Genomic DNA, 24,362 nt, shown 5'->3' on the forward strand with positions numbered 1-24,362 from the left:
GGAGACATGGAATGAGGGGTGAATGCGCATATGGGAGGGAAGCTGGAGTCTGACGAGTTAATGACAGACCGAATTTTGTAAGGGCCAACAAAACGGGGGGTGAGTTTCCGGGGAACTGATTTTAGAGGCAGGTCCCGAGACGAGAGCCAAACCATCTGACCTGGTTGATAGTCGGGGGCCGGGGTCCGCTGGCGGTCGGCAATCCTGCAGCGGTGAAGGTGCGCCTGCACAGAGCTCATGGGTAGGGAACAGTGGAGGCTGGTAGCCCAGAGAAGACTCGAAGGGGGACTGATCTGTGGCAGCGGAGGACAAGGAGTTGTGGGCGTACTCGATCCACGGCAGGAAGGCGTTCCAGCCAGAGGGGTCCCGGGTCGTGACGCAGCGGAGGGCGGACCCCAGGTCCTGGTTGGCCTGCTCCGACTGGCCATTGGTCTGCGGGTGGTATCCGGAGGAGAGGCTGACCGTGGCCCCCAGGGCTCGGCAGAAGGCCTTCCAGACCTGGGAGATGAACTGAGGCCCTCTGTCGGAGACGATGTCCACCGGGATCCCGTGGAGGCGGAAGACGTGGAGCACCATCAGGTCCGCAGTCTCTGAAGCAGAGGGAAGTTTGGGGAGAGCGACAAAGTGAACGGCCTTCGAGAACCGATCGACAATGGTGAGAATGACTGTTACCGTGTGAGGGAGGCAGACCGGTGACGAAGTCCAGGGCGACGTGTGACCAGGGCCGGCCAGGAACAGGCAGCGGACGGAGGAGCCCGGCAGGTGGTCGGTGGGAAGCCTTCCCACGAGCACAGACGGTGCAGGCAAGGACGAAGGCGCGGGTGTCTTCCCTCATGGAGAGCCACCAGAAGTGCCGCTTCAGTAGGGACAGGGTACGGTCGACCCCAGGATGACAGGCGAACCGGGAGGCGTGGATCCACTGGAGCACCTGGGAGCGGACAAGGTCGGGGACAAAAAGCCGGTTAGGTGGGCCGTTACCTGGATCAGACTGGGCGCGCTGGGCCTCTCGGACGACGGACTGGATCTCCCAGGTGGCGGAAGCCACCAAGCAGGAGGAGGGGAGGATGGTGTCAGGGTGTGAGGGGCCCCCTTCGGGGACAAACTGTCGGGAGAGGGCGTCTGGTTTAATGTTCTTGGAGCCTGGCCTGTAGGTCAAGGTCAAATTGAACCGGCCGAAGAACAGCGCCCAGCGGGCCTGGCGGGAGTTCAGGCGGTTGGCCGTCTAGATGTAGGCGAGGTTCTTATGGTCCGTCCAGACCAGGAAGGGGATCTCTGAGCCCTCCAGCCAGTGCCTCCATTCCTCCAAGGCCAGCTTGACTGCCAGGAGCTCCAGGTTCCCAATATCATAGTTGACCTCCGCCGGGGCCAGGCGGCGAGAGGAGAAGGCGCAGGGGTGTAGTCTCTGGTCGAGAGCGGAACGCTGGGAGAGGACCGCCCCCACCCCGGTACTCGAGGCGTCCACCTCCACCACGAACAGGCGGGACGTGTCCGGCTGGACGAGGATGGGCGCGGAGGTGAAGCGCCTACGCAGCTCGGAGAAGGCGGAGTACACCGTAGCGGACCAGACGAAGGGCACGGAGGGCGAAGTGAGTTGGGTGAGGGGTGCAGCGACCCGGCTGTAGTCCCTGATGAAACGCCGATAGAAGTTAGCAAATCCCAGGAGGCGTTGGAGCTGCTTGACGTTAGTGGGTCTGGGCCAGTCTGACACTGCCTTGATTGAAAAATAAAGGCACGACATTTAGAGACGTCCCCGTCGTAGCGTTCTGGTGCGGGGACATGGGGCTCTCTGTACGGGGGCGCGACAGGTGGGGTTGGCTGGGCAGAGATGTATGCATCAAAACGGTTACATTGTTCGTCTCGCTCCGCAGAGCTGAGCGTGAGAGAGCGTGTGTGTTGGTTTACCAGAGTGGCGTGTCCGTTGACGATCAAATCAAATCAAATCAAATTTATTTATAAGGCCAGACAACACACGTTAATGTCCCCATGGGCCGTACAGGTCTTCTTTAAATAAGTCAAGAAGAAAGCATAACAATAAGTCAAGAACAGAACAAGAACACCATAAGGTCCAAACATTTTTAGATGAATGCAAAAAATAAAAAATTAAAGAATGCAAGCACTCCCAGACATACCCCACGCGAAGGTAAGGAAAAACTCACTAAAACCTAACAATAGAGAAAAAAGCTCCACAGGCAGTGTGGAGGAGAGAAACCTTAGAAGGGCCATTCAAGGGGGGATCTCCCTTCTTAGATGTTGGTGATAGTGTTGCAGACGGACGATGGTCTGGAACTCTCTCTGGGACTCTCTCCATTCTCCGGAATCCTGTGATGCTGGACTCGTCATTTGGTCGCAGTGTTCTGTTAGGGCAGCAGTGGCGGAGCCCAATAGCAGAACACAGGAGGAGAGAGAATGGAGCGTTTTAGGTTGGTTTTAATGCAGGCACCAAGCAGAGCAGGTGCACTCCTCGTGCAGCACAGGAGCGTCCAGGTGGGTGGTGTCTCGGGAGCGGTGGTCCTGGGCACAGGGAGAACACAATTGGGACAAGGCAGGCAACAAGGAGAAAGAGCAGCAAGGCTAGTGTGTGTCGTCGTACCTAGGTTGTTAGGCTAACACTGCAACGAGGGAGAGCAGGATCCGTGGGCTGATGTAGGGGTTGTTTGATGAGGGAATCGCTCACAGTCGCGCTGATTGATGTCCCTCTGGCAGCGTGGGAATGCTGGGGTCGGATGTTGCCCATATAAGGGTGTGGAAGGAGGGGTGAGGAAGGCTCTCGCCGTGAAGGAGGAGGGGTGAGGAAGGCTCTTGCCGTGATTATGACAGTAAGAGTAGGTAGGGGATATGTACATATAATAGTATCTAGATAAGTAAGGATTATATGCAGGTATATACAAACAGATGTGGATATATATATTAGGGCTGACCCCTATTAGTCGACTAATCGGTCGAAAGGAGCCGTAGTCGACTGCCAATTTTTTTATCATTCTTTCCAAAAGAAAAGAGGCCTAGAAGCGTGGCTAACGCTAATGACATGCATACCAGAGGCTAACTGCCTACGAAAACAGGCACAGAGGCACTGAAAGAGGATTTCACCCATCTAATGAACACACTAGACTAGACAAATATCAAGATGTATCCATCAGTGGACCAATTTGCATGCTTTTGCAGAGGACAAGAAGCTTTCAGTCAACTCCTTCAGACATTAAGCACCCCCCACAGCCCAAATGGAACGATAAAAAAAAAAAAAAAAAACTATTATACTTTCTTTTTTTTTAAGTCGACTAATGGCAAATTTTGGCCAATCATAGTCGACTATCCAAATCCTTAGTCGGGGACAGCCCTAATATATATATATATGATAAATATAAAGGTATATACAGCATTATTGTACATACTATCATAGTTATTTGGGTTATATACAAGTGTATAAATATGTATATGGAAAGGATTATATGCAGGTATATTCAGACAGATGAAATATTTATTGTGGCAGTGTGACAGTGGCTCAGGAGGTAGAGCAGTCGTCTGGTAATCGGAAAGGTTCGCGGTTCAATTCCTGATCTTCCCGGGCAGCGTGTCGAAGTGTCCTTGAGCAAGACACTTAACCCCTAATTTCTCCCAATGAGCAGGTTGGCCCCTTGCATGGTTGCATCTGCCGTCGGTGTGTGAATGTGTGAGTGAATGGGTGAATGTGAAGAACAAAACTGTAAAGTGCTTTGCATAAAAGCTGTTATATAAATGCACCATTTACCATTTCATGTACACAGTATTATTGTGCATGCTATCATACAGTTATATGGTAGACTATAGTTTGAGGTAGATAGTTATGATTGATTACAGTGTAAGGCAGTGTAAGGCACATCATACAATATGATGTGGTGTATAAAAAAAAAAGTTCAATGTAATGAAAACACTGTAAAATGGAATAGTCTTTATTAGTTTCTGCCGTCTACTTAAATGCTGTTGTCAAAGTACCCAAACAGAACCTGTGTGGCAAAAGAAAAGACAAACCTGTCCCACTAGATGAGGATCAATCATCGGTTGTTCACATCAAACAAGTTCTGCTCATCAGAGCGATCAGATAAAAAAATAAATAAAAAAACATTATCAGCTGATCTATGTTTACTGATATACTATATCTGCCCAGTGTTGCTCATCGGATCTTAAAAAAAATATATATATATAAATAATGATCCGCTGATTCAGACATGGTTGTGGAAAATAATCATCCAGTTACAGTAGTCTGCTAAACATGTTGAACCTGAAAAGGTCCACATAATTGTGTTCAAAATAATGATACGTTGGTGTAGAATTGCCAGACAGCACAAGATGTATTAAGACGTCCACTAACCTACATCTAGGGTACAGGTTGAATTCACTGCATGGTTCAAATTGACAAGATTTGTTTTGAAACAGTCACAAAGACACAAGGGTATCCTACTGGGTATCCAACACTTTTGCCAGTGGGGTCCTGACTGCAAGGGAATAAAGTAATCTTGAGCCCTACCGTGAGTCAGAAAGCACCATTTTAATACTAGCAAACTTGAGCAATGGCTTCTCTAATACCCAAAGTATGCAATATACAATTACAGGTAAGCAGTGTGATGAATGAGGATCAGTGTTAAACCTGCTGGGATTAGCAGAGCTTCATAAAGCTGGGCAGATTTCCTCCTCCTCTGTGTGTGTGTGTGTGTGTGTGTGTGTGTGCGCGCACGCACAGGGTAAAGAGGTTGCTCATTCTGATGGTGGAAAATCAGACGGCATTAAAACTTCACCTGAGGCTGACACCAAGCTACTCCTGCTTCTATGGAGCTCCTGTGTCTCTGGCCAAGTGAACCCCGTTTGGGGTGCCGTGGAATGTGCATTAGCCCCGTCCCGTGTGAGAGTCAAATTCACCTCAGGTGCACCTCTCCCCCCCCCCCCCCCCCCCCCCCCCCCCCCGCCCAACATTCAATCCCGCAGATAAGGTGCCGTTCCCCCAGCATGGAATGTGAAAGGGAGCCGCTGTCCACCACAATCGGCATGTTATCCATATAAAAAAGTGACACATTCTACAGAGATTGTGTGCAAAGTCCTATTGTTGCTGCAAATAATGAAACGGAATTTAAAAAAGACCTGCCGCTCAAGGGTTTTGGGACAATGTGGGGACATTTTTATAAAATCAATACATTTTTTTATTTAATTTGAACCAATTCGATATCAGATTCTTATTTAATTTGAACAATTCCGATATCGCTTGTTCAAATCTGGAGATCAAACTTTTTATCTATGCCTTTAAATGCGTGAAGATTGCTAAATGTTAACATCAATGGGCTACTTTTATCCTCTCCACGAGACTCTCGCAGCAAGACGCTGGATTCAGGCGCCCCATCTCCCTGAGAAAGTGCTCTAAGAGTTGGGTTGTATTGGCCGTCAACGGGTTACAGCACTGCATCTGAGTGAGTGACTACAGCTGGCACAGAATTGCTAGAGCGATACGATTTTGCGTCTTGCCTTGTTCTGTCTCAGCACTTTTCTTTCCTGCATTCTGTATTGTATTCTCCCATCCTACTCTGTATTTTTCCCCACTTTGCCAATAGCAAAGTATGTATTGTATTGTATAGCCTTAACCTCTTAACTATGCCATTATATTCAAATACCATTTTAATTATGCTCTTAAAATGTATAAAACGTCTATCTATTCTGTTTCTACCTGGCATTTAACATCTTGCCTAGGGACTGCAGTTGAAAACTAGCTACCCAGCTAACACTGGCATATTTACAGTGGTGGTACTCTTGTCATTACTGTTGAATAATGTGCACTGTCCCTATTCAAATAAACTAAACTAAATTGTTCAGACTGAGGTCACATTGTACATTAAAAAAAATACCAGGGGTGAAGCTTGTCTAGGGAACCACATGTGCTAGGTCCGGCCCTGTATGAAAGTGGGCCAAATCAGAATTGAAAAGATCAGATTCCATGTGATTTGTGATCTGTTCACACTATGAAAAAAAAAAAAAAAAAGAGATCCTAATCACATGAGCAAATTATATATATGGCAAACAATCTGCTTTCATAGCCAGCGGTCCAGTATGTGTACATTTATATTTGGAGAACCATGTCACTTCAGCGATCATCTCAGAATAATATAGAGCATACAGGGTTTGATTTTGGTATTAAAGATTCTTTTAATGTTTGATGTCATCCGATCTTTACAAAAACATTAAATTAGAGACCACATAGCATTATGAAGCTGAAAAATTTAAAAGGTTTAGATAACATGGAATTCACGAGGACAATTATGAGGGATAAACGGGTCTACTTTACAAGTCTAACTTTGTCTTTTAAAACCCTGAACTTGGGATTGCCACTGAGCTTCTTGTTGAAAAGTGCCAGCAGGTCCTCCTCTTTCTTGAAGTTGCTGCCTCCGCTGAACGAGTAGTAGGCTGCCATGACCTGTGGGGGAAAGAACAATGCACTCTGGTTTAGGGTCCCTTCAAAGTCAACTACTAGCCAACTCGGTTGTTAGGGGGCTTTGTGGATCATATTTACATTTGTTTTCAGTGATTTGTGTTCCATCAATTAATTTATCGTGTCTCTGGCATCAACAATTAAGAACAAAATATGAATAGTTGATTAATGTTATGCAGTGGTCCTCAATCTTTTTTGAGTCAATGCCACCCTAAATGGTAAACGGTGCATTTATATAGCGCTTTTATCCCAAATTGTGTACAATTTTGTTCCTCACATTCACCAATTCACACACAGACAGCGGAGGTGACCACGCAAGGTGCCAACCTGCTCATTGGGAACAATTAGGGGTCAAGTGTCTTGCTCAAGGACACTTCGACAAGCTGCCAGGGAGGAGCGGGAATCGAACCGGGAACCGGTTTTACTACCAAGTGTGTATAAATTAAAGATTACAAGTCAACCTTTTCTAAAAAGAGACACATTCTCTGTTTCTGAAGTTGGATTTTGATTAAGATCACATGTTTGCTGGTAATTTATGTATTAATTAAACAAGCATTTCCATAACTGTGTAGAGAACTGGATGTAAAGAGGTATTTTATAATCACCAACCAACACAAATGTTGCTACTTCGCTAGTAATCTAGCAAGAGCCAGAGGTGTGACCAACAAAATTAGAGACAGCCCTCTATCCCACACTGTTTACGATATAAAAAAACATTGTTGAATGCACTCCATAACACCATGGTGCGAATTCACAAAGGGATTGCGCAGCTTCTTCTGACGCTATGCCTGTGCAAATAGCTCCAAAACAAACCTTGCTATTCACAAAGCACTCGCAAAGGGTGAAATACCATAACTGCGTTGCCATCATCATTGCGCCTGTGCGTCCGTGCCATTTGCGCGTATTTCAATTAGAAAATATGGGCGTAATATGTGCCCCTTTCTATGCAAATAAGCCTCATTGCAAAAACACTTTGATTCGGTGGTAACTAACTAATACGGGGTGTCTTTGCCAGCATCTCAGGTGATCATGGCAGCAGTAATTGTTGCCAGGCGAAGGCATCTTAATGCCAGGCGTGCTGATGAAAGAATATTTTGAAGGAGAATATCACTTTTCGATTTAAGAGAGACCGAAATCATCCGGAGACACACAAGTCGCCAGCTGAAGCTATTCTTGATCTACTCGATGAAATCAAGGATGATATTGAGCTAACCACCCAGAGATCCCATGCAATGCCTGGCATTGTCAAACTGCTGTCAACACTCCAGGTTCCTGCGTCTGGCTCCTTCCAGACACCTATCGCAGGTGCCTCTGGACTATCACAACCATCCATCAGCAGGGCTATGTGGGATATTGTACCAGCCATTCTTGGCAGAGTGGCAAGATACATCAAATTTCCCTAAGACAGATGGGAAATTGAGGAGACAAAGGAGTTATTTAACGTCGTTGTGGGCGCCATTGACTGCACTCACATTCCAATACACCTTTCCGCGGTGACGGGAAGTCCCGCCCCCCCGTGTTACTGTTGCTATGGTCTCCCAAGCTCTCCCAAATGTTCTCACAGGCACACTGAAACAACCACATGTCAATCGAACAACATGGATTCTCTCTTAAAGATTCCTGAAACTATTGCTATCAGTTATTTGCCCAATGCCGCTACTCTATCGAAGAGAGTTCTCCAGAAAGGCCTGAATTATTTTACTCAAGGATATATCCATGAAATTAGGATTTCGGACGGAGAAGGAGATGACAACGTCAAAGTTGATGCCAAGTGTTGGCGGTCTATGCGGAAGACACAAACGCCTCACAAACTCCACATTGTAATTCGTCAGGATACAATTGTGGAGTCCTACTGCACATGTAAAGCAGGGTGAGTATGTTAGTGGTCCCTTATTATAAAATTGTTAGAGTGAATGAAGATTTAAGCCTAGTATCTGCTAACTGCTAGCTACAATGGGCTAATCATCTAACGTTATGCTAATCACACAAATGTCGCGGTATGTAGGTGACAAATAAACCTTTGAATTTGAACTACTGTAATTAGCTAGCTTACCTTTAGTGTTGGCGCAGCTGTATATTGATGTGTGGAGTAGCTATCAACCATTTGATTGTTGCATGTGTATTTTCAGGATAAATGGACACTGTTCCCATGTCGTTGGCATTGTCAAGTCTCTTCAAGGATTCAAATGGCACAACTTTACCCACATACCAGAACAACAAAGTTGCACCAGCATACCACAGCAATGGCATGTCCCCAGAGGTGATAAAATACAGCCAGTACCTATTAACCATGTCGTGGTTGCAAAACCCTCTGAGAAGAGAAAGAGACGGCCAGTGGTGTGCCATGTTGACACTTCTTACAGGTAAAGTGGTAGTAATACACCCAACAGATATAATAAAGTGAACAAAGTCCATGAGTTACAATATCAAAAATGAATTTTATTAGTAATACTCTTTATAAGTTGATGTACATATAAAATTAGCTCATGAGACATCAATGTCAATGAAGAGAACACAATCTTAGAAGAATTCAGGATTCAGAAAATAGCATAGCACTGAAACTGCCCTCACCAAAATAATCAGTGACCTCAGACTAAACTCTGATGAGAATAAGGTCTCCATCCTTATAGTGGTATTCATAAAAAAAAGAATTGGAACGAAATATTACAAATTAAGTTTTTTATGACCTTGAACGTGATGCAATCTATTCATGCACTGATGTGCCAACTCTGTCAGTTACCTAATAAGGCAGAAGGGTTAAAACATATATCAGAGGGAGGAAATTCTATGTTAAACTAGGAGGCCACATGTCTGAGATATATGACAACTATGGAGTTGCACAAGGGAGTTGCTTAGGTCCTTTACATGTTACTGCTGGGTGATATCATCAGAGGACATAATGTAGGTTTTCTATCTATAATTCTAATTATCGGCCCCAAAACAAAAAAATAAACGTTAATAAAGAACCTGTGAGGACTAACCCCTTGGATCAAATCTGAGGTCACAAGTCTCTGGGTTATCATAGATTCAGAACTGAACTTCAATTTTCATATTAACAAAGTGACCAAAACATCGTTCTTCCATCTCAGAAATATAGCAAAAGTATGACCAAGTTATTATTAATATATGCAATACATTTAATACAATATTTTATATATTTACAGACTTCCAGCTGTAACAGAGGAAGATATTGCCCATCTACAACGGATGACTGGAACACCTTTGGCAACTATCCTGTCTACCAGTGTGCCAAAGATCACAACCCCTTTTGGAGAAGTCCAGATTGGTTCTGTACTTTCTTATCAGGTAATGCAGGTCTACAATTTCATTTATCAGTTACAAACACATCCTGTTGTAGGGTCATAAAACAACAAACTGACCATATCTGGTTTATCGTTTTGAAAAGGGTTGTTGGTATGCGATCTGAAAGGATTTTGTACGTCTTAACTTTACATATAAGACGCTCAATATGAACCCTGTGACGAACAATTTTGTTAGTCAATGCCACATTTGACTGAGACATCTGAGAATGACCAGCAGCAAAAGGAGGGATATTCAAACGTAATCCAAGCTCTTTCAACTCGTCGTGTATTGTAAAACCCTTGTCAGCCATAACAGCATCACCATCCTTGATGTAACCATGAACTTTCAGTGTTTTAAGTAAATCATAAAAACCACTGCTTTCAGTAATCGCCTTATCGGATACAGCACCTGTAAATAACTCTGACACAAAAATGACAGACCCACTTGGATCACATCCAATCAATGCTTTGAGGGTTGTGCTTGACTTATAGTCACTATAAAGCTGACTTTGTAAAGCCAGTGCAGATGGCACCTGGGTCTTAAATTCAGTACCATCAATAATGACTAAAGTAGAAGGAAATTCCTTTCTAAAGTTTTCAGGCATGTTTTCAATAATAATGTCTCTATGAGGCCATATGCTAATTTGTCCAAATTTAAAATACATAAGTTCTATGCATGTATTAAAAACAAGTCCTGCAGACTGCATGGATACTCCAAATCTTTGAGACAAATCTTGAAGTCCAAAGTTGTGTCTTAACCTACACAATGTCAAGAATAGGCCATTGGATTTTCCTAGTGACCTCATGTCTTTACGGCCCTTTGCATAAGGTGCATCACAGCCAGCAGGCACAATAAAATCTAACAATAACATGAATCTAACATATGTGATCCCAGTGTAGTACTTAAAAAGCCCTTTGATCTTTGTTTCTTTTTGGACAACACTTTGTACAGTACAGAATGTCTTTTTCTGAGCATCCTGTTCGAGAGACTGTATTATCTGTTCCTTTTCAAGAAGCTGCCCTCTCAACCAGGTTATCGTCCTCTCCTTCTCCAGCTCTGACTTCAATCTTGCACCTTCCACAGCAGTGCCCAATACTTCTAAAGGGCAAACCCCTGGAAACAGAAATATTACAATTATTGTTAGGGAGTTTCCACATATACATGACATCACAATAATAACATTTTGCTTTTATTCTACAGACAAGAAATCTCAAGAAGAAAACAGACCGGTTCCACACCAGAGGTGTGGAAATGTATCTGTGCACCAACCATCTCCAGTGAAGCTTTCAGCGATCTACAAAGATCTGAATACTGCAGACACAAACCTGGTAGCACTGGAAGAACGCACTCGGGCCCAGGCTCTCTCAAATGACTGGTTTGAAGAGCGGAGGTCACGACTGACTGCTTCAAACTTTGCGAAAGCGGTAAACAGAAAATCTGCCCCAACAACAAAATTTCTGGAGAGTGTTTTCCGGTTGACATCCATTTGTGCCCCGGCTTTGGAGTATGGGAAAAGGAATGAGGCAAAGGCGAAGGCCAAATATCTGGAGGTTTATCCCGCCAGACATTCACGAGTGTGGTCTTGTTGTCAATTCAGAGTTCGATTTTTTAGGAGCCACACCTGACGGGAAGTTGTGCGACAATGGCGAGAGTGGGATAGTCGAAGTGAAATGTCCTTATAAGGCAAGAAACTGTTTGATATTGGAGGCTTGCGACAACTTCCCAGATTTCTGTTTACACAAAGATGAGGGGGGCAGTATTTCATTGAAGAAGACGCACGACTATTATGTGCAAATACAAGGACAACTTATGGTGACAGGCTGCCAATTCTGTGAATTCATAGTTTTTACGCAGAAAGATATCTTTGTGGAAAGAATATTCCCAGACATACCATTTATGGAAAGATTACTGCACAGACTTGCTGCATTTTTTAAAGATCATGCTTCACAGTTCCTAAAAGAAAGGTAGACCCTTACATTCTCCTTCAGTCTGAGTAGCTGTGCACGTCTGTGTAGCTGTATAACTGAGCTCCGATTGGTGGTTGATGACATCCAGAGAGGGATTGATGTTCCTGTGAAGTATCAAAATCATAATCAAATAAATGCACTTTAATTAATAAATCCATGTTGTTCATTAATCATAACATTTGGTCTCAGTATTATTTATGTATTGTTTGATTGTAACAAGAACTTGCAGTATCTTTGGTTCACAAATTAATACTAGATATGAGCATTTATAACAAATTATTAAATGACATCTGATTCACACATGCAAATGGTGTTTTTAGTTAGTGATTCACATCTTCACTAACACATCACAATATTCAGACAATACCGCCTATAAGGACTTTGACAATACCCAGTCTTCAGGACTTACAAGTTAGTATTTTCCTGCAGTAGTTCTTTTTTAGATGGGGGGTTGTCAGGATCAAGCAGGCGTCTTTTCTTTGGCAACGGACGCACCGACTTACATGTGGTCCCATCAGCTTTTATAGGGTCTGGATATTGCACAGTAGGTCCATCCCCGCCAACAAAATGCTATAAGGTGAGATAGGCATGACAGAGAAGAGAAAGTGGATCACAGATATTGTAAGGCATTCAGGTTACTCATGCTAGCTGATTGAAAACTGTATTAACAGATTGCAGAATGGGTACAATACAGTACAGCTCAATACACACAATAGTTAAGGGGATGCAGACCAGAGAAAGACTTTAGTCTTGTTTACATCAGGGTCCCCCATTTTCAATTCATAATGACATTTATGTGTTATGACATACACAACAGATATATAGCATGACATTTATGACATACAGATACAGTACTGTTACATTTGTGACATCCAAGATATGCAAATATACAGTACTGTTAAAAAGATATCCTAACAGGAAATATATACATACGAGGGGGAGGAAACTGTACATTAGGAGGGGGGGTTTGGACATTTACAGTACACTAACATTTAGCTAACGTTAGTTCGGTTGTTAGAATCAACTGGACAACTTCCAATTCATAATTTTCAAGGGTGTTGACTAAGTAGCTGTAGCTATATGTAGTTTTCCTTCAGCTCATGAACTGATCGGAATGTTTTCGGAGACTCTTTTTGGCAACGTTAGGTTAAACCATGCGTTAGCATTAGCTATGAATAGCTGGCTACCTAACGATCGGCTAGCCATCTATCTATCTATCTATATACAGTATATATAAGATAACAAGTGATGACTTCTGTTTAACTCAAATGTTGAAGCATATATTACTGAAGCATATTTTTCGGGCTTACCGTTGAGCATACAGCCTTGTTCTTGTTGATCTTGTCCACATTCAGCTGTGTATGGGGCCGTCCACAAGCCTTAATCCACTTTAAACATTTTTCCAACTGTGTTTTAGGCTTTGGAAAATTTATAAAACGCGCTCCCTTTAGTCTTTCTGGATATCTCTGGTCATTATTGCACGTTCCCCAAGCACATCTAAGAACCATTTTCTCGACAACAACAATGCAGGACTGGCTGGCTATCTGTGAGACATCATGGCGGCTCTATTTCAAGGGGCGCGGCCTTAAGAAATCGGGCAATCTTATTGGTTATTATTCTCTGTGTGATTGACAGCGGGGAAAGGTCTATTGTACCACCAAGCGAAAACTAACATGTTTTAGAAATAGGAAGCAAACGTATTCAATAAACACCCAGGTAGTGTGCAATGCCAGTAATATAATAACAAATGTGGTTGCCAAGTTCCCTGGGTCTGTGCATGACGGCTACATTATTAGGAACAGCAGTCTATACGGAATGATGCAAGACATGGATGACAATCCCTGGTTACTAGGTAAGAAAGTAGTTTTGAGAAAACGTTTGTGCTGTAATATTCATTGCAAATGTGTGGGGGAAAAGTATGTGCTTTTGTATCATAGGTGACGACGGCAACCAACTCCAGCCATGGCTGATGACTCCCGTGCATAATCCTGCCAACGTTGGAGAGGTGCGTACAATCGGGCTCACATCAGAACGTGCGTTGTGATCGAGCGCACATTTGGCATCTTAAAAAGTCGGTTTAGATGCCTGGATCGTAGTGGTGGGGCAATGCTATATGGTCCCCGCCCAAAGTATGCCAGATCATTTGTAGTATGCTGCATCCTGCACAACATTGCCTTGAGAGCCGGTCTGCCCATGGATGTGGATCTGCATCCCGAGGAGCACGGACATTAAGACTCCAGGAGGCACGTGACCTGCCTCATGTGCGAGCAGATGAGGGCAGACTTGTCAGGCAAAACATAGTCACACATTATTACACATGATATGCTTTGCCGTCTCTGCAACAAAATAAAGTTGTCAAATTCCACCGGTGTGACCGAAAATACAAATAGGCCTACTACGACCAAATATTAAATGAAAAGTACGAAAAATAACCTACGCACATCACACCTTTGGGTGCTGGGTTAGGCAATAATCACAATAAAGAGAATAGCACACTCATATGCTCCAGAATAAACGTTTAATCTATAACGTTTCGTCAGGTCCATGAGGACCCACTAAAAACTAAAAAGAAGTCGACAACCAGAGCTTCCCCTTGGTTGAACTATAATGGTGTCAAAGAAGAAAAAAGGAGAGGCGGTCAGGTGGCGTAGCGGAGATTGCGCTCGTCACCAACGCAGGAGATGCTGGGTTCGAGCCCAGCTCTCGGCGTTGCTACCAGCTTGGCTGGTCGTTCATACTAATACAATTGCCAGTATTATGGGGTGGGAATCTGGCGTTGTGGACAGCGACGCCTACAGGTCAGGTATCGGCGCTTGCTCAGCGGGGGCAGGACATGGAGATAGCGTGCCCTCCCACGCGTTACACTTCACCAATGAGAGTCCTCGCTGCCAAGTGAAAAGACGTCACTGGCAGTCGCCACACGCATCAGAGGAAGCGTGCGGTCGGCTTCGGGACGCCCTTGTACCGACTTGTAGGAGAACATGCATACAGCAGCCAGGTAGGGGAGGGGGGGAATTGGCACAGCGACTAAATTGGACGGGGAGAAAAACAGAAAATCGGAGAAAGAGAAATAAAAAAATATAAAAATTAAAAAGGAAATGTCGTTCAGCAGAGAAAATGGAGGAAAACAAAAACCACTATCTGCTGTGATATTTACAAAGATGCTTTAACTGCCTATAACAGAACCATCCGACTAGCAAGGAAAGATTATTTTTCCAATATTATCACAGAAAATGCTGGAAATTCCAGAGTCCTCTTCTCCACTCTCTATCACTCGCTAAACAGTCTTTGCCCCCCACCCTCCTCAACAGCTAAATGTGAGGAATTTGCTCTGTTCTTTTGATTTTTTTTGAACAAAATAACTTCAATCAGAGCTAGTATCATTACTAGTGGAGGTGGAGATGAAACCGATCTCAGTAGACTATGTAACCATGAGTAACTTTACATGCATCACATTAAGCGTAAAACTGTCTCAGTCAGAAGCAAACTCCACAACCTCAGATATTGATCCTATCCTCACAAGATTCTTTAAGCGAGTGTTTGATAGCGTCTCCAGTTCAGTCCTGGACATTATAAACACATCCCTTAAAACTGGCATCTTCCCAGATGCCTTAAAAACAGCGGTTGTAAAGCCTCTATTAAATAAACCTAAATTGGATAAGAACACAGTAGTAAACCACAGACTAATATCAAATCTACCATTTATCAGTAAAATATTGGAAACATTTCTCAGTCCAAATAAACTATCTTAAAGAAAACAACATCTTAGAAGGCTTTCAGTCAGGTTTCAGAAGATACCACAGTACGGAAACTGCACTCAAGGTAATTAGTGACCTCAGACTCAACTCTGATGCAAATAAAATCTCCATCCTTATCCTATTAGATCTCAGTGCAGCTTTTGATACTATCGATCACAACATCCTAATTAATTATTGGTTTCTTTGGCTGTGTGTTGAACTGGATCAAAACACATATCAGAGGAAGGATGTTTTATATTAGTCTAGGAAACCAGAGAAATCAGAGAAACATGAGCCGCTATGGGGTTGCACAAGGCAGCTGTTTAGGTCCATTACTCTTTTCTCTCTATATGCTACGGCTCCTCGACATTATCAGAGTATGGTATAGATTTCCACAGGTTGCTTGGCAGGTGCTTATTTTGTTCCCCGTGTATGTCCATTGGCATGGAAAGCTGCAAAAGTTATTCCACTATGCAAAAACTAGAAGGACATGTTTTCAGGTGCTAATAGCCGTCCTATCAGCATTCTTCCAGTGCTTAGCAAACTCATGGAAAGAATTGTGTTTGACCAGGTTTCATCTTTCTTTTCTACTAACAAACTCAACTCTGAATTTCAGCATGCGTACAAAAAGATCACTCCACAAGTACTGCTTTAATGCAGATGACTGATCAGTAGATGAGTGATATAGATGATAGGAAAAGGATTGTGGGTGCTGTACTACTTGATTTTAGCGCTGCATTTGACCTAATATATCACAATATGCTCTTAATGAAACTCGCTGCTTATGGTTTTAATAATTTGACTCTTAACTGGATGAGGAGCTATTTATCAAACAGAACACAAACTGTTTACTTTAATAGTAGTTTTTCTACTGTAAAGTAGGGGTGGGCAATATGACGATATTAAATAAATATCGGGTACAGTTCATTAACGATACACTTTTTAAACATATCGTGGACATCGTGATGTTTTGCACAAAACCTCACGTCAGTTTCTAAGCCGCTGCGGCTGAGATGAGACTTACTTTAGTGCAGCACTTTCCTCTCTCCCTCATACAGACACACACACTCGCCCAATTTACGTCACATACACGCACATACGCCCAGAGACAGAAAGGCGGTAACTAAGTTAGCCGCTAACTAAGCTAAGCTAACTAACGTTAGCCGCTAACCCTGGAAATGCTCACAGGGGAGTGATCCACGACACCAGTTCCATAAGGGGGGGGGGGGTTATATTGACGAGGCTTGACAACAGAGGTTTATATAATCATCATATTGGCGTGACTGTATCCATCAAAGGGTTAAATCAAGCATTTTTAAGTGCTTTAGAGGAAATGTCAAAATATCGCAATATATATCGTGTATCGTGATAGAGCAAAAAAATATTGTGATATCATTTAGAGGCCATATCGCCCAGCCCTACTGTAAAGACAGTACAGTGTGGGGTACCACAGGGAAGTTGTTTAGGCCTGTTGCTCTACTCTATTTTTACCAATGATATGCCACTTGTCCTCAGTAAGGCTAGTGTAGCTATGTTTGCCGATGATTCTACAGTGTATACAGAACGTCATCAAACAACATGGATGAGCTAAATGTGCAATTTCAAAAGGATCTGGACTTAATTCTGGAATGGGTAATAAAAAACAAATTGATTCTGAATAGAAACGCTGGCGCCAGGGAGTACAGATGGAAAAACAAAGAGTCAAAGAGTTAATTAGAGTACTCAACTACTAAATAACAGAAAATGCCCATCTGTAACAAAGTTACCATTTTAGAATTAGTGTACAAGCCTCACCTTCTTCCTGAGCTTCTTCACCGCAAGCCCCTCCTCAGGAGATTGTCTCAGGACTGCCTTGATAGTTCCCTTCCAGTTGAACTTGCCTGTAAGACAGATTGTTTTAAATATCATTTTTAAGGCTTTTCTGCCTTCTTATAAAAGTACCAGATGGATGGCTCAAGTCAAGAGTCAAGAAAGAGTCACTTTATTGTCCCATCAGCTGGGAAATTTGTCTTTGGCTTACACCCACAGACATGACTAGGGATGTCCCGATCCGATCACATGGGGGGGGGGGGATCGGGAGTATGACCATGTTCACGTCTTAAACTCATAATGAGGCCTTAGTTTTGGTTTTAAAATTACATATCATCATTCATTTATTTATTGTCGCACAGAGCAGAAGAATTTGCCAAAACAAACGCATTTCCTTTGATTTACACCGTCGCACGACAGTGACGTATGCCGAAAATAGCAGACCTACAAGCTCACAACGCGTCGCTCCCGCAACACCGGCAGGTTATGTCCAACTGATGACTCAGAGCAGCTAGACAAAATGTCAGAAGTTTGGAAGCATTTTAAAATTGAAACGGAAGCCAGTCCAATAGCCAGTTGCAATGTTTGCAAGGCGGACGTTCCGCGTGGAGGAAAGAACAGAGCTGCTTTCAACACGACCAATCTAATACGCCACCTGAGAAACAGCCACAAACAACAACAAAGGAATGGGGGAGGCGGCTGGTGCTTTGCCAAACAGCTGTATTGATTGCAATGCCTCGCTTGAATGAAGTTAACGTTCGCCTGGATAACGTCAACATTCGCTTTGTGAGGATTATTGTCTGCGTTTCAGACCAAAATGGAGCAAATCATTACGTAAGTCGAACACTGTGAATGTATACTAATGTGCAAACAGATTGAAACTTTGAATATTTCTTGTATGAAGCACATTCTCAGGCGCTCAGGGTGATGTAATGTGAGCCACCGTGCTCGAGGGGCTATTGAGGCAACAGGGTTCTTACACCTTTTCCAAAGCAAAATTCAAGCACTTTAAGCTTTTTCAAGGTGCATTTTCAAGCTTTTCCAGCATCGTATGCGGTTGTGGTAAATTAAATATTTAAAATATTATTTAAATTATAATTTTACTTCTTCCATCACATTAAATCAGATGTTATTGTGCTATAAACAACCAAAATGATGTAGACTTGGCATCCTATATAACCTGGCTGAGCCAATCACTCAAATAATCACCAGATAAAACTTAAATTTCAATCAAATATTTACTGAAAATTTGCAAAATAAGAGAACAGTCTTTGAGGTAGGCAGTCAATCAGCTCATTGAGCCTTAAAATGTATACAAAATCAAATCAACCTAGGATTTTTATATAACCCCCCACAGTGGTGGTTTCAGTTGGTACGTCCCAGCAGGGACCACGATGTAAGCTATATGATGCCCATGTTATTGGTTGCGATACAGACGCACAGTTAGTTGACGCACATTCTAGTCTCCTCTCTTGTTATTTCACACAAACAGCTACCCCTGTATAAGAAGCTGCCTGGCTTCTTATGTTGCCGACATATCCTAGAGAACATTCCTTGAAATAGAAAGAATTGATTTGCTTGTTAGCCATGTTGATCACAGCGAAACCACAGCTCCGATGCATAATGGTGTTAGCTAAACGAAACTAGTTTGAAGGTAAATTGGCTTTCAGTGTGTCAGAGCGAGCGCACTCAAGTTGTGCAGACTGGACGCTCTGACCGAAGAGTCAGTTTATCAGAGCGGAGCAGTGAATTTATTAACTCACCTTAAAATACGGTGTCGCTTGTCGTTGTCAACATGAACAATAAACATAGCCGTCTGTGGCAACGCTAGCTCACTAACATCTTAAAAAAATGTATAAGGAGCTTGCTAACGTTAGCGACTGGGATTAAAGCAAGCTTTCAGGAGGGGCGGGGGGTGCCGCTGGCGGGGCAGGCACGCGAGTGGCGAGGCTTGAGAGAGAGGACTCCTTAATTTTGCGTGAAAGGCGATCTCCGAATTTTTTTCTTTATCTAAAAACCTAACTATTCAGTCAGATAGCGATTTATTATTAAAGTATATACAGTGCAATTACAATTTCAATAACTTTCCAGCACTTTATACACAATTCAAGCACTTTTCAAACCTTGAAAACACCACATTGAAATACAAGCATTTTCAAGGATTTCCAGCACCCGTACGAACCCTGAGAGGGGCTTGTCTCGCTTCGCCAGTTTCTGACAAAAATGCGTCAAATCGGTTACTAATGTGAAAGATCAGATCGGGAAAGATCGGTATCGTCAGATACTCAAAATCACATGATCGGGAGCAAAAAAATGCGATCGGGACATCCCTAGACATGACACAACACAACTGACTCCAAACAGAGGAGATACACAATATAAAAGATACAGTAAAGTACAGGAACACTGGGAGAGAAAGACTGATGTGCAACTAGGATCATGAACTAAATTATAACCAGGGAACAAAATTAACTTTTTGACTTACCAGCCATTTGGCTGGTAGATTTTAAAAACTACCAGCCAGGCAGATTTTTTTACCAGCCAAAAATTTTAAATAGCTTTTTAGTATATCGCCATGTGTTATTATTACTATATAATACTCTCATATGCTATTTTCAATTAATATCATAAACAACATAAGGAATATTAGCATAATTTTGAGTGGACTGAAGGAATGAGTCAGCGTTAATAGTTTTAAATGCAAATAATTTATTGAAACATAGAAGTGGGGTCGGGGACACACACACTGTTTCAACTCACCACCCCCGCATCATATTGTAGTCTAGTCTGTCTTCAAACTTCCACTCCTCTCGAAACCTTTTTATATTTGAATATCAACATTATCTGTGCATCCTCAGTTTACTACAATATACTCCTGTCCTGAGTCCTGACTAGTGACTTCATCGTCTTTCCAAACGCACGCACACACACAGGAAAAGGGAGAGTACCCCCCCCCCCCCCCCCCCCCCCCCCATTTCCCTTTCCCCAGTCCACACTGTCTGCTGTTCTCTATGGCTCTGCCGCTGATCAGGATTAGCTTGTTAGCTTACGCTAACATAACGTTAATTTCGGGCGATGTGGGCATAAAGGAATGGACGACGATGCAATGCATGTTAGATGCATTTGACCCGTTGTGAGAAGAAGAAAAAACCACAGACTTATTTCGGCTCGCAAAATAGGCGCACTGCTGTGTAGCTCTGCTCTCAGGGAACAAACTTAACTTTTTGACTTACCAGCCATTTGGCTGGTAGATTTTAAAAACTACCAGCCAGGCAGATTTTTTACCAGCCATTGGCGGTTGGCTGGTACTTATTTTGTTCCCTGATTATAACCCATAACGTCATGAGTATGTGGCATGTCAGGACGTGCCGGCAGGTATCACATTAAATCAACAACTAGATTGTCTTGTACAAGTGTTTCCCTCAGGTTCTTAGTACAAGTGTTTCCCTCAGGTTCTCAGTACAAGTGTTTCCCTCAGGTTCTTAGTACAAGTGTTTCCCTCAGGTTCTTAGTACAAGTGTTTCCCTCAGGTTCTTAGTACAAGTGTTTCCCTCAGGTTCTTAGTAAATGGCTGCATTTATATAGCAGCTTTTATCCAAAGCGCTTTACAATTTGTTCCTCACATTTTACCCATTCACCCAGACATTCACACACCGACGGCAGAGGCAACCATGCAAGGTGCCAACCTGCTCATCGGGAGCAGTTAGGGGTTAAGAGTCTTGCTCAAGGACACTTCAACACGCTGCCCTGGAATCGAACCGGGAATCGCCGGATTACCAGACGACCGCTCTACCTCCCGAGCCACTGTCGCCCCCTAGCTTTGGTGCGTAATTAGCAATGGCTGCAACCCCAACTTACTTTTGGATGTTGATTAGGGATGTCCGATATTATCGGCCTACCGATATTGGCATAAAAATGTGATATCGGAAAATATCGGTATCGGTTGAAAAAAATGATTTAAAAAAAAAAAAAAAAAAAAAATTACACATTTATTTAACCTTTATTTACCCAGGCAAGCAAGTAAGAACAAATTATTATTTTATTTATTGTCAAAGTATGCATAATGTGTTAATTACACGACAAGAGATATGTAATGTTAATTACCTGAAATTATTCTGTTTTTTGGGGGGGAGGAACCCTGCATATATCGGTATCGGTTGATATCGGTATCGGATATTAAGAGATGTACAATATCGGTATAGGTAAAAAAGCCAATATCGAGCATCCCTACTGTTGATGCAAACCTTTATATTAGGATGTATAATGTTCTTGGCGGCATATAGTTCACATAGTTTCTAAACTACATAGTTTGTGGGGGTTTTCAGGAGGCCAGTAAAGAGTGCATTACAGTAGTCAAGTCGGCTCGAGATAAAAGGCATGGATGAGTTTTTGAGCATCTGATTTCGAAATGGTCATACTTCAGCTGTTTCTAAGGTAGAGTTTTTTTTTTATCCACTTTTTCTCCTCTTTTTCTATTTTTCTCCCATCCCAATTTCGCTGTGCCAATACTCCCCTCCCCTGTCTTGAATGTTGCTCGCATATGCCCGCCACTGGCCGGTTGTAGGGAGGATAGAAGCCTTGCATCACGTGTCCCCTCCACGTCTAGTTTTTTACGCCCAATCGCGTGACGCCTGTGTCTTTGCCCATTTCTGCCTCGAACAGCATTCAAACTACCTAACGCCTAGTTTATCACTGGTTAAGCTTAGGCGACTCTTTCGAAGTTGGTTAAGGTTAGAGTTTGGAATCAGGGTTGGTGTTCTATCGCCCTGCTCTAAGACAAACTCTAACCTTAACCAACTTCGAAAGAGTGCCTAAGCTTAACCGGTGATAGAAACAGGCGTCACGCGACCAGAAACGTCAGTGGCCAATCAGATCGCAGAACACGAACGCGGAACTGGGTTGGTAAAAAACTAGACGCGTCCCCTCCGATACACGAGGAGGCAGCCTGTCACATCTTTTCACCTGCCAGCGCGGACTCTCATTGGCAAGGTGTAACGTGTGGGAGGCTCACACTACCCCCGCCATTTCCTGTCTCTGCTGTGCAGGCGTCCCCCAACCGACCTGTAGGCGTCGCTGTCCACAACGTCCAGATTAACCACCCATCGACTTCCACCCGCTAACTCTGCCAATTGAGTTAGTATGACGGCCGGCCCAAGCCGGAGGCAACACAGACAACCGGATTCGAACCCGGTGTCTCATGCGTTGGTGACGAGCACAATGTCCGCTGCGCCACCCAATCAAAGACAAAATAAGATAGAAAAAAGGTGAAGTTGTACCACTCAATGTTTTTGACTTAGGACTGTATATTTTATGTTATGTACTGTAACTTTGTCTTTGGATGTCTCGTCTTATACAGAGGACCATGTTGGAAATAGTTTATTGTGCGATATTAATACTTCCACGTGTTGTCCTCTGGGTGGACCTGCAACTTGTGTTCAATGCTCTCCCAAATAAAACCAAACCAAACAACAACACTGGACTATTAGGCGGAAGGCAATCTCCCATCGATGGCTCACGGTTATCTGAAGACTGACAACAACAATGCTCTATGGTGGCTTGATAGGCTGACAGTGAGAGCAGTACATCTGTCCCGAGAGCATCACTACCTTTAGGCACGGCTGCTTCATCTGCCTCCTCGGTGTCTTCCATCTCCTCTGCCTGGTCATCTAATGAAGAAAAGAAAGAAAAGTGTTTAATCAACAGGTGTAGTTTCCAAAACACGTTGCCTTAAGCTTCGGACTAGGGCTGGGCGATATAACGATAAATATCGCGATATATTTTAATAATAAAAAAATCGATTTTTTTTTTTTTTTATACCTGCAACATGGCAGTTTTAAAACCAGAGACAGTGGACAGACTTGTCTTTCTTGCCTGCAACTTAAAGTAATGGCTTTGCTTGTCCAAATGACAATACTGACCAAATTCAGATTTCTTTTTCTCTTGTCCATTTATTTTGTTTGCTTTCTAATTTAAAATTAGGGATGCACCGAATGGGAAATTCTTGGCCGAAACCGATACCGAAAATAGAAAACAGTTGGCCGAAAACCGAAAGGCCGAAAATGATTCATAGAATAGATTTTTTTTACCAATGTTGTGGAACATTATGATTATGGAAAAATATATGATTATGGCAAAACTTAACTTAAATAATAAATAATCACTATTATGGGTCCATAAAACATTTATTCAGCACTTCTGAATGCATACAGTACATTAATTCCATCTTTTCTCTGGCTGCCGCAGCGGACATCTGTGCTCTACTGAGCGCACCTTTCTAGTCCCCAGCTGAATGTGCTCGCTTGACTCGGCACAGTAGACAGCGTCAAAATGTGAATAATATGCATATTAGATCACTCTGTGATTAACCGCGACGGGCATATGGTGAATGGGGATGTAAAGGCATGTTGAAGACGCATTTGTTGGACGCGTTGCGCGCAGAGTTTACATAGGGGCAGCGCGACTCCCGACAGGGCAACATCATCACAACAACACGCGAGGTTGTTTCTGTTTCGGTTATATATTTTCAGTGAAAAAACTCTTTCGGCCAAAAGCCGAAAGGCAATTTTTTGCCATTTTCGGCCGAAAACTTTCGGTGCCGACATTTCGGTGCATCCCTATTTAAAATACATTTTGAAACCGTCTGTACACAGTAGGCTATGTGTGCTAGCAGAACTAGACTCCAGTCACGAGTCACAGTGCACATGTGCGGTGGTTTGTCCACCAAAAAAGCGCCAAAAGATCGAAAATAAACTAGCAGAGCCAGAACTGTTCAACTCCTCTGGAGCCACAGCCAGCAGAGAAGCCGGTTTACTTTAGCTTTTAAACCAGCTGCAGCCTGAGAACTGGAGTGTGAGGGGATGTAACACTAAAGATGGCGGCAATGACAAAGAATTCAGCCCTACTTCGGACGCTCTCAAACTTAGATTCTCCCGTTCCACATCCACATGCAAGAAAGCCACTGACCACGATGTAGTATTAACTGTTTAATGTTAAATTTGGGTTATACACTTTCACGTTTCCTAATTATATAGAGCGAGATTAATAAAGTTATCCAGGGAAAGAGAGAGAGGTCTGAAAACTGTCTGGCTCTACTCTCTAATC

The 24,362-nt window shown here is 43.2% G+C and overlaps 1 protein-coding gene and 1 long non-coding RNA gene across 4 annotated transcripts in view; both read right to left on the reverse strand.

Moving 5' to 3' along the window:
- Positions 1–6,143: 6,143 nt before the first annotated feature.
- Positions 6,144–24,362, reverse strand: part of lyar (Ly1 antibody reactive homolog (mouse)) — a 57,611-nt gene continuing 39,392 nt past the window's right edge. For all 3 annotated transcript variants that reach the window (XM_084316026.1, XM_084316025.1, XM_084316024.1), the window contains 3 exons: positions 22,868–22,927; positions 17,247–17,332; positions 6,144–6,430 (listed from right to left, as the gene is read on the reverse strand). In XM_084316026.1, coding sequence (XP_084172152.1) covers positions 6,293–6,430; positions 17,247–17,332; positions 22,868–22,927 — 284 coding nt within the window. In that variant the 3' untranslated portion in view covers positions 6,144–6,292. The remainder of the gene's footprint in view (positions 6,431–17,246; positions 17,333–22,867; positions 22,928–24,362) is intronic.
- On the reverse strand, positions 11,749–13,252 carry LOC311229939. The gene is made up of 3 exons (XR_014619766.1): positions 13,026–13,252; positions 12,125–12,285; positions 11,749–11,819 (listed from the first exon to the last, which is right to left on the reverse strand). It is a non-coding gene; the product is annotated as an uncharacterized lncRNA (long non-coding RNA).

The sequence above is a fragment of the Notolepis coatsorum genome (assembly GCF_963971535.1).
Source record: "Notolepis coatsorum genome assembly, chromosome: 6".
Taxonomy (NCBI): Eukaryota; Metazoa; Chordata; class Actinopteri; order Aulopiformes; family Paralepididae; genus Notolepis; species Notolepis coatsorum.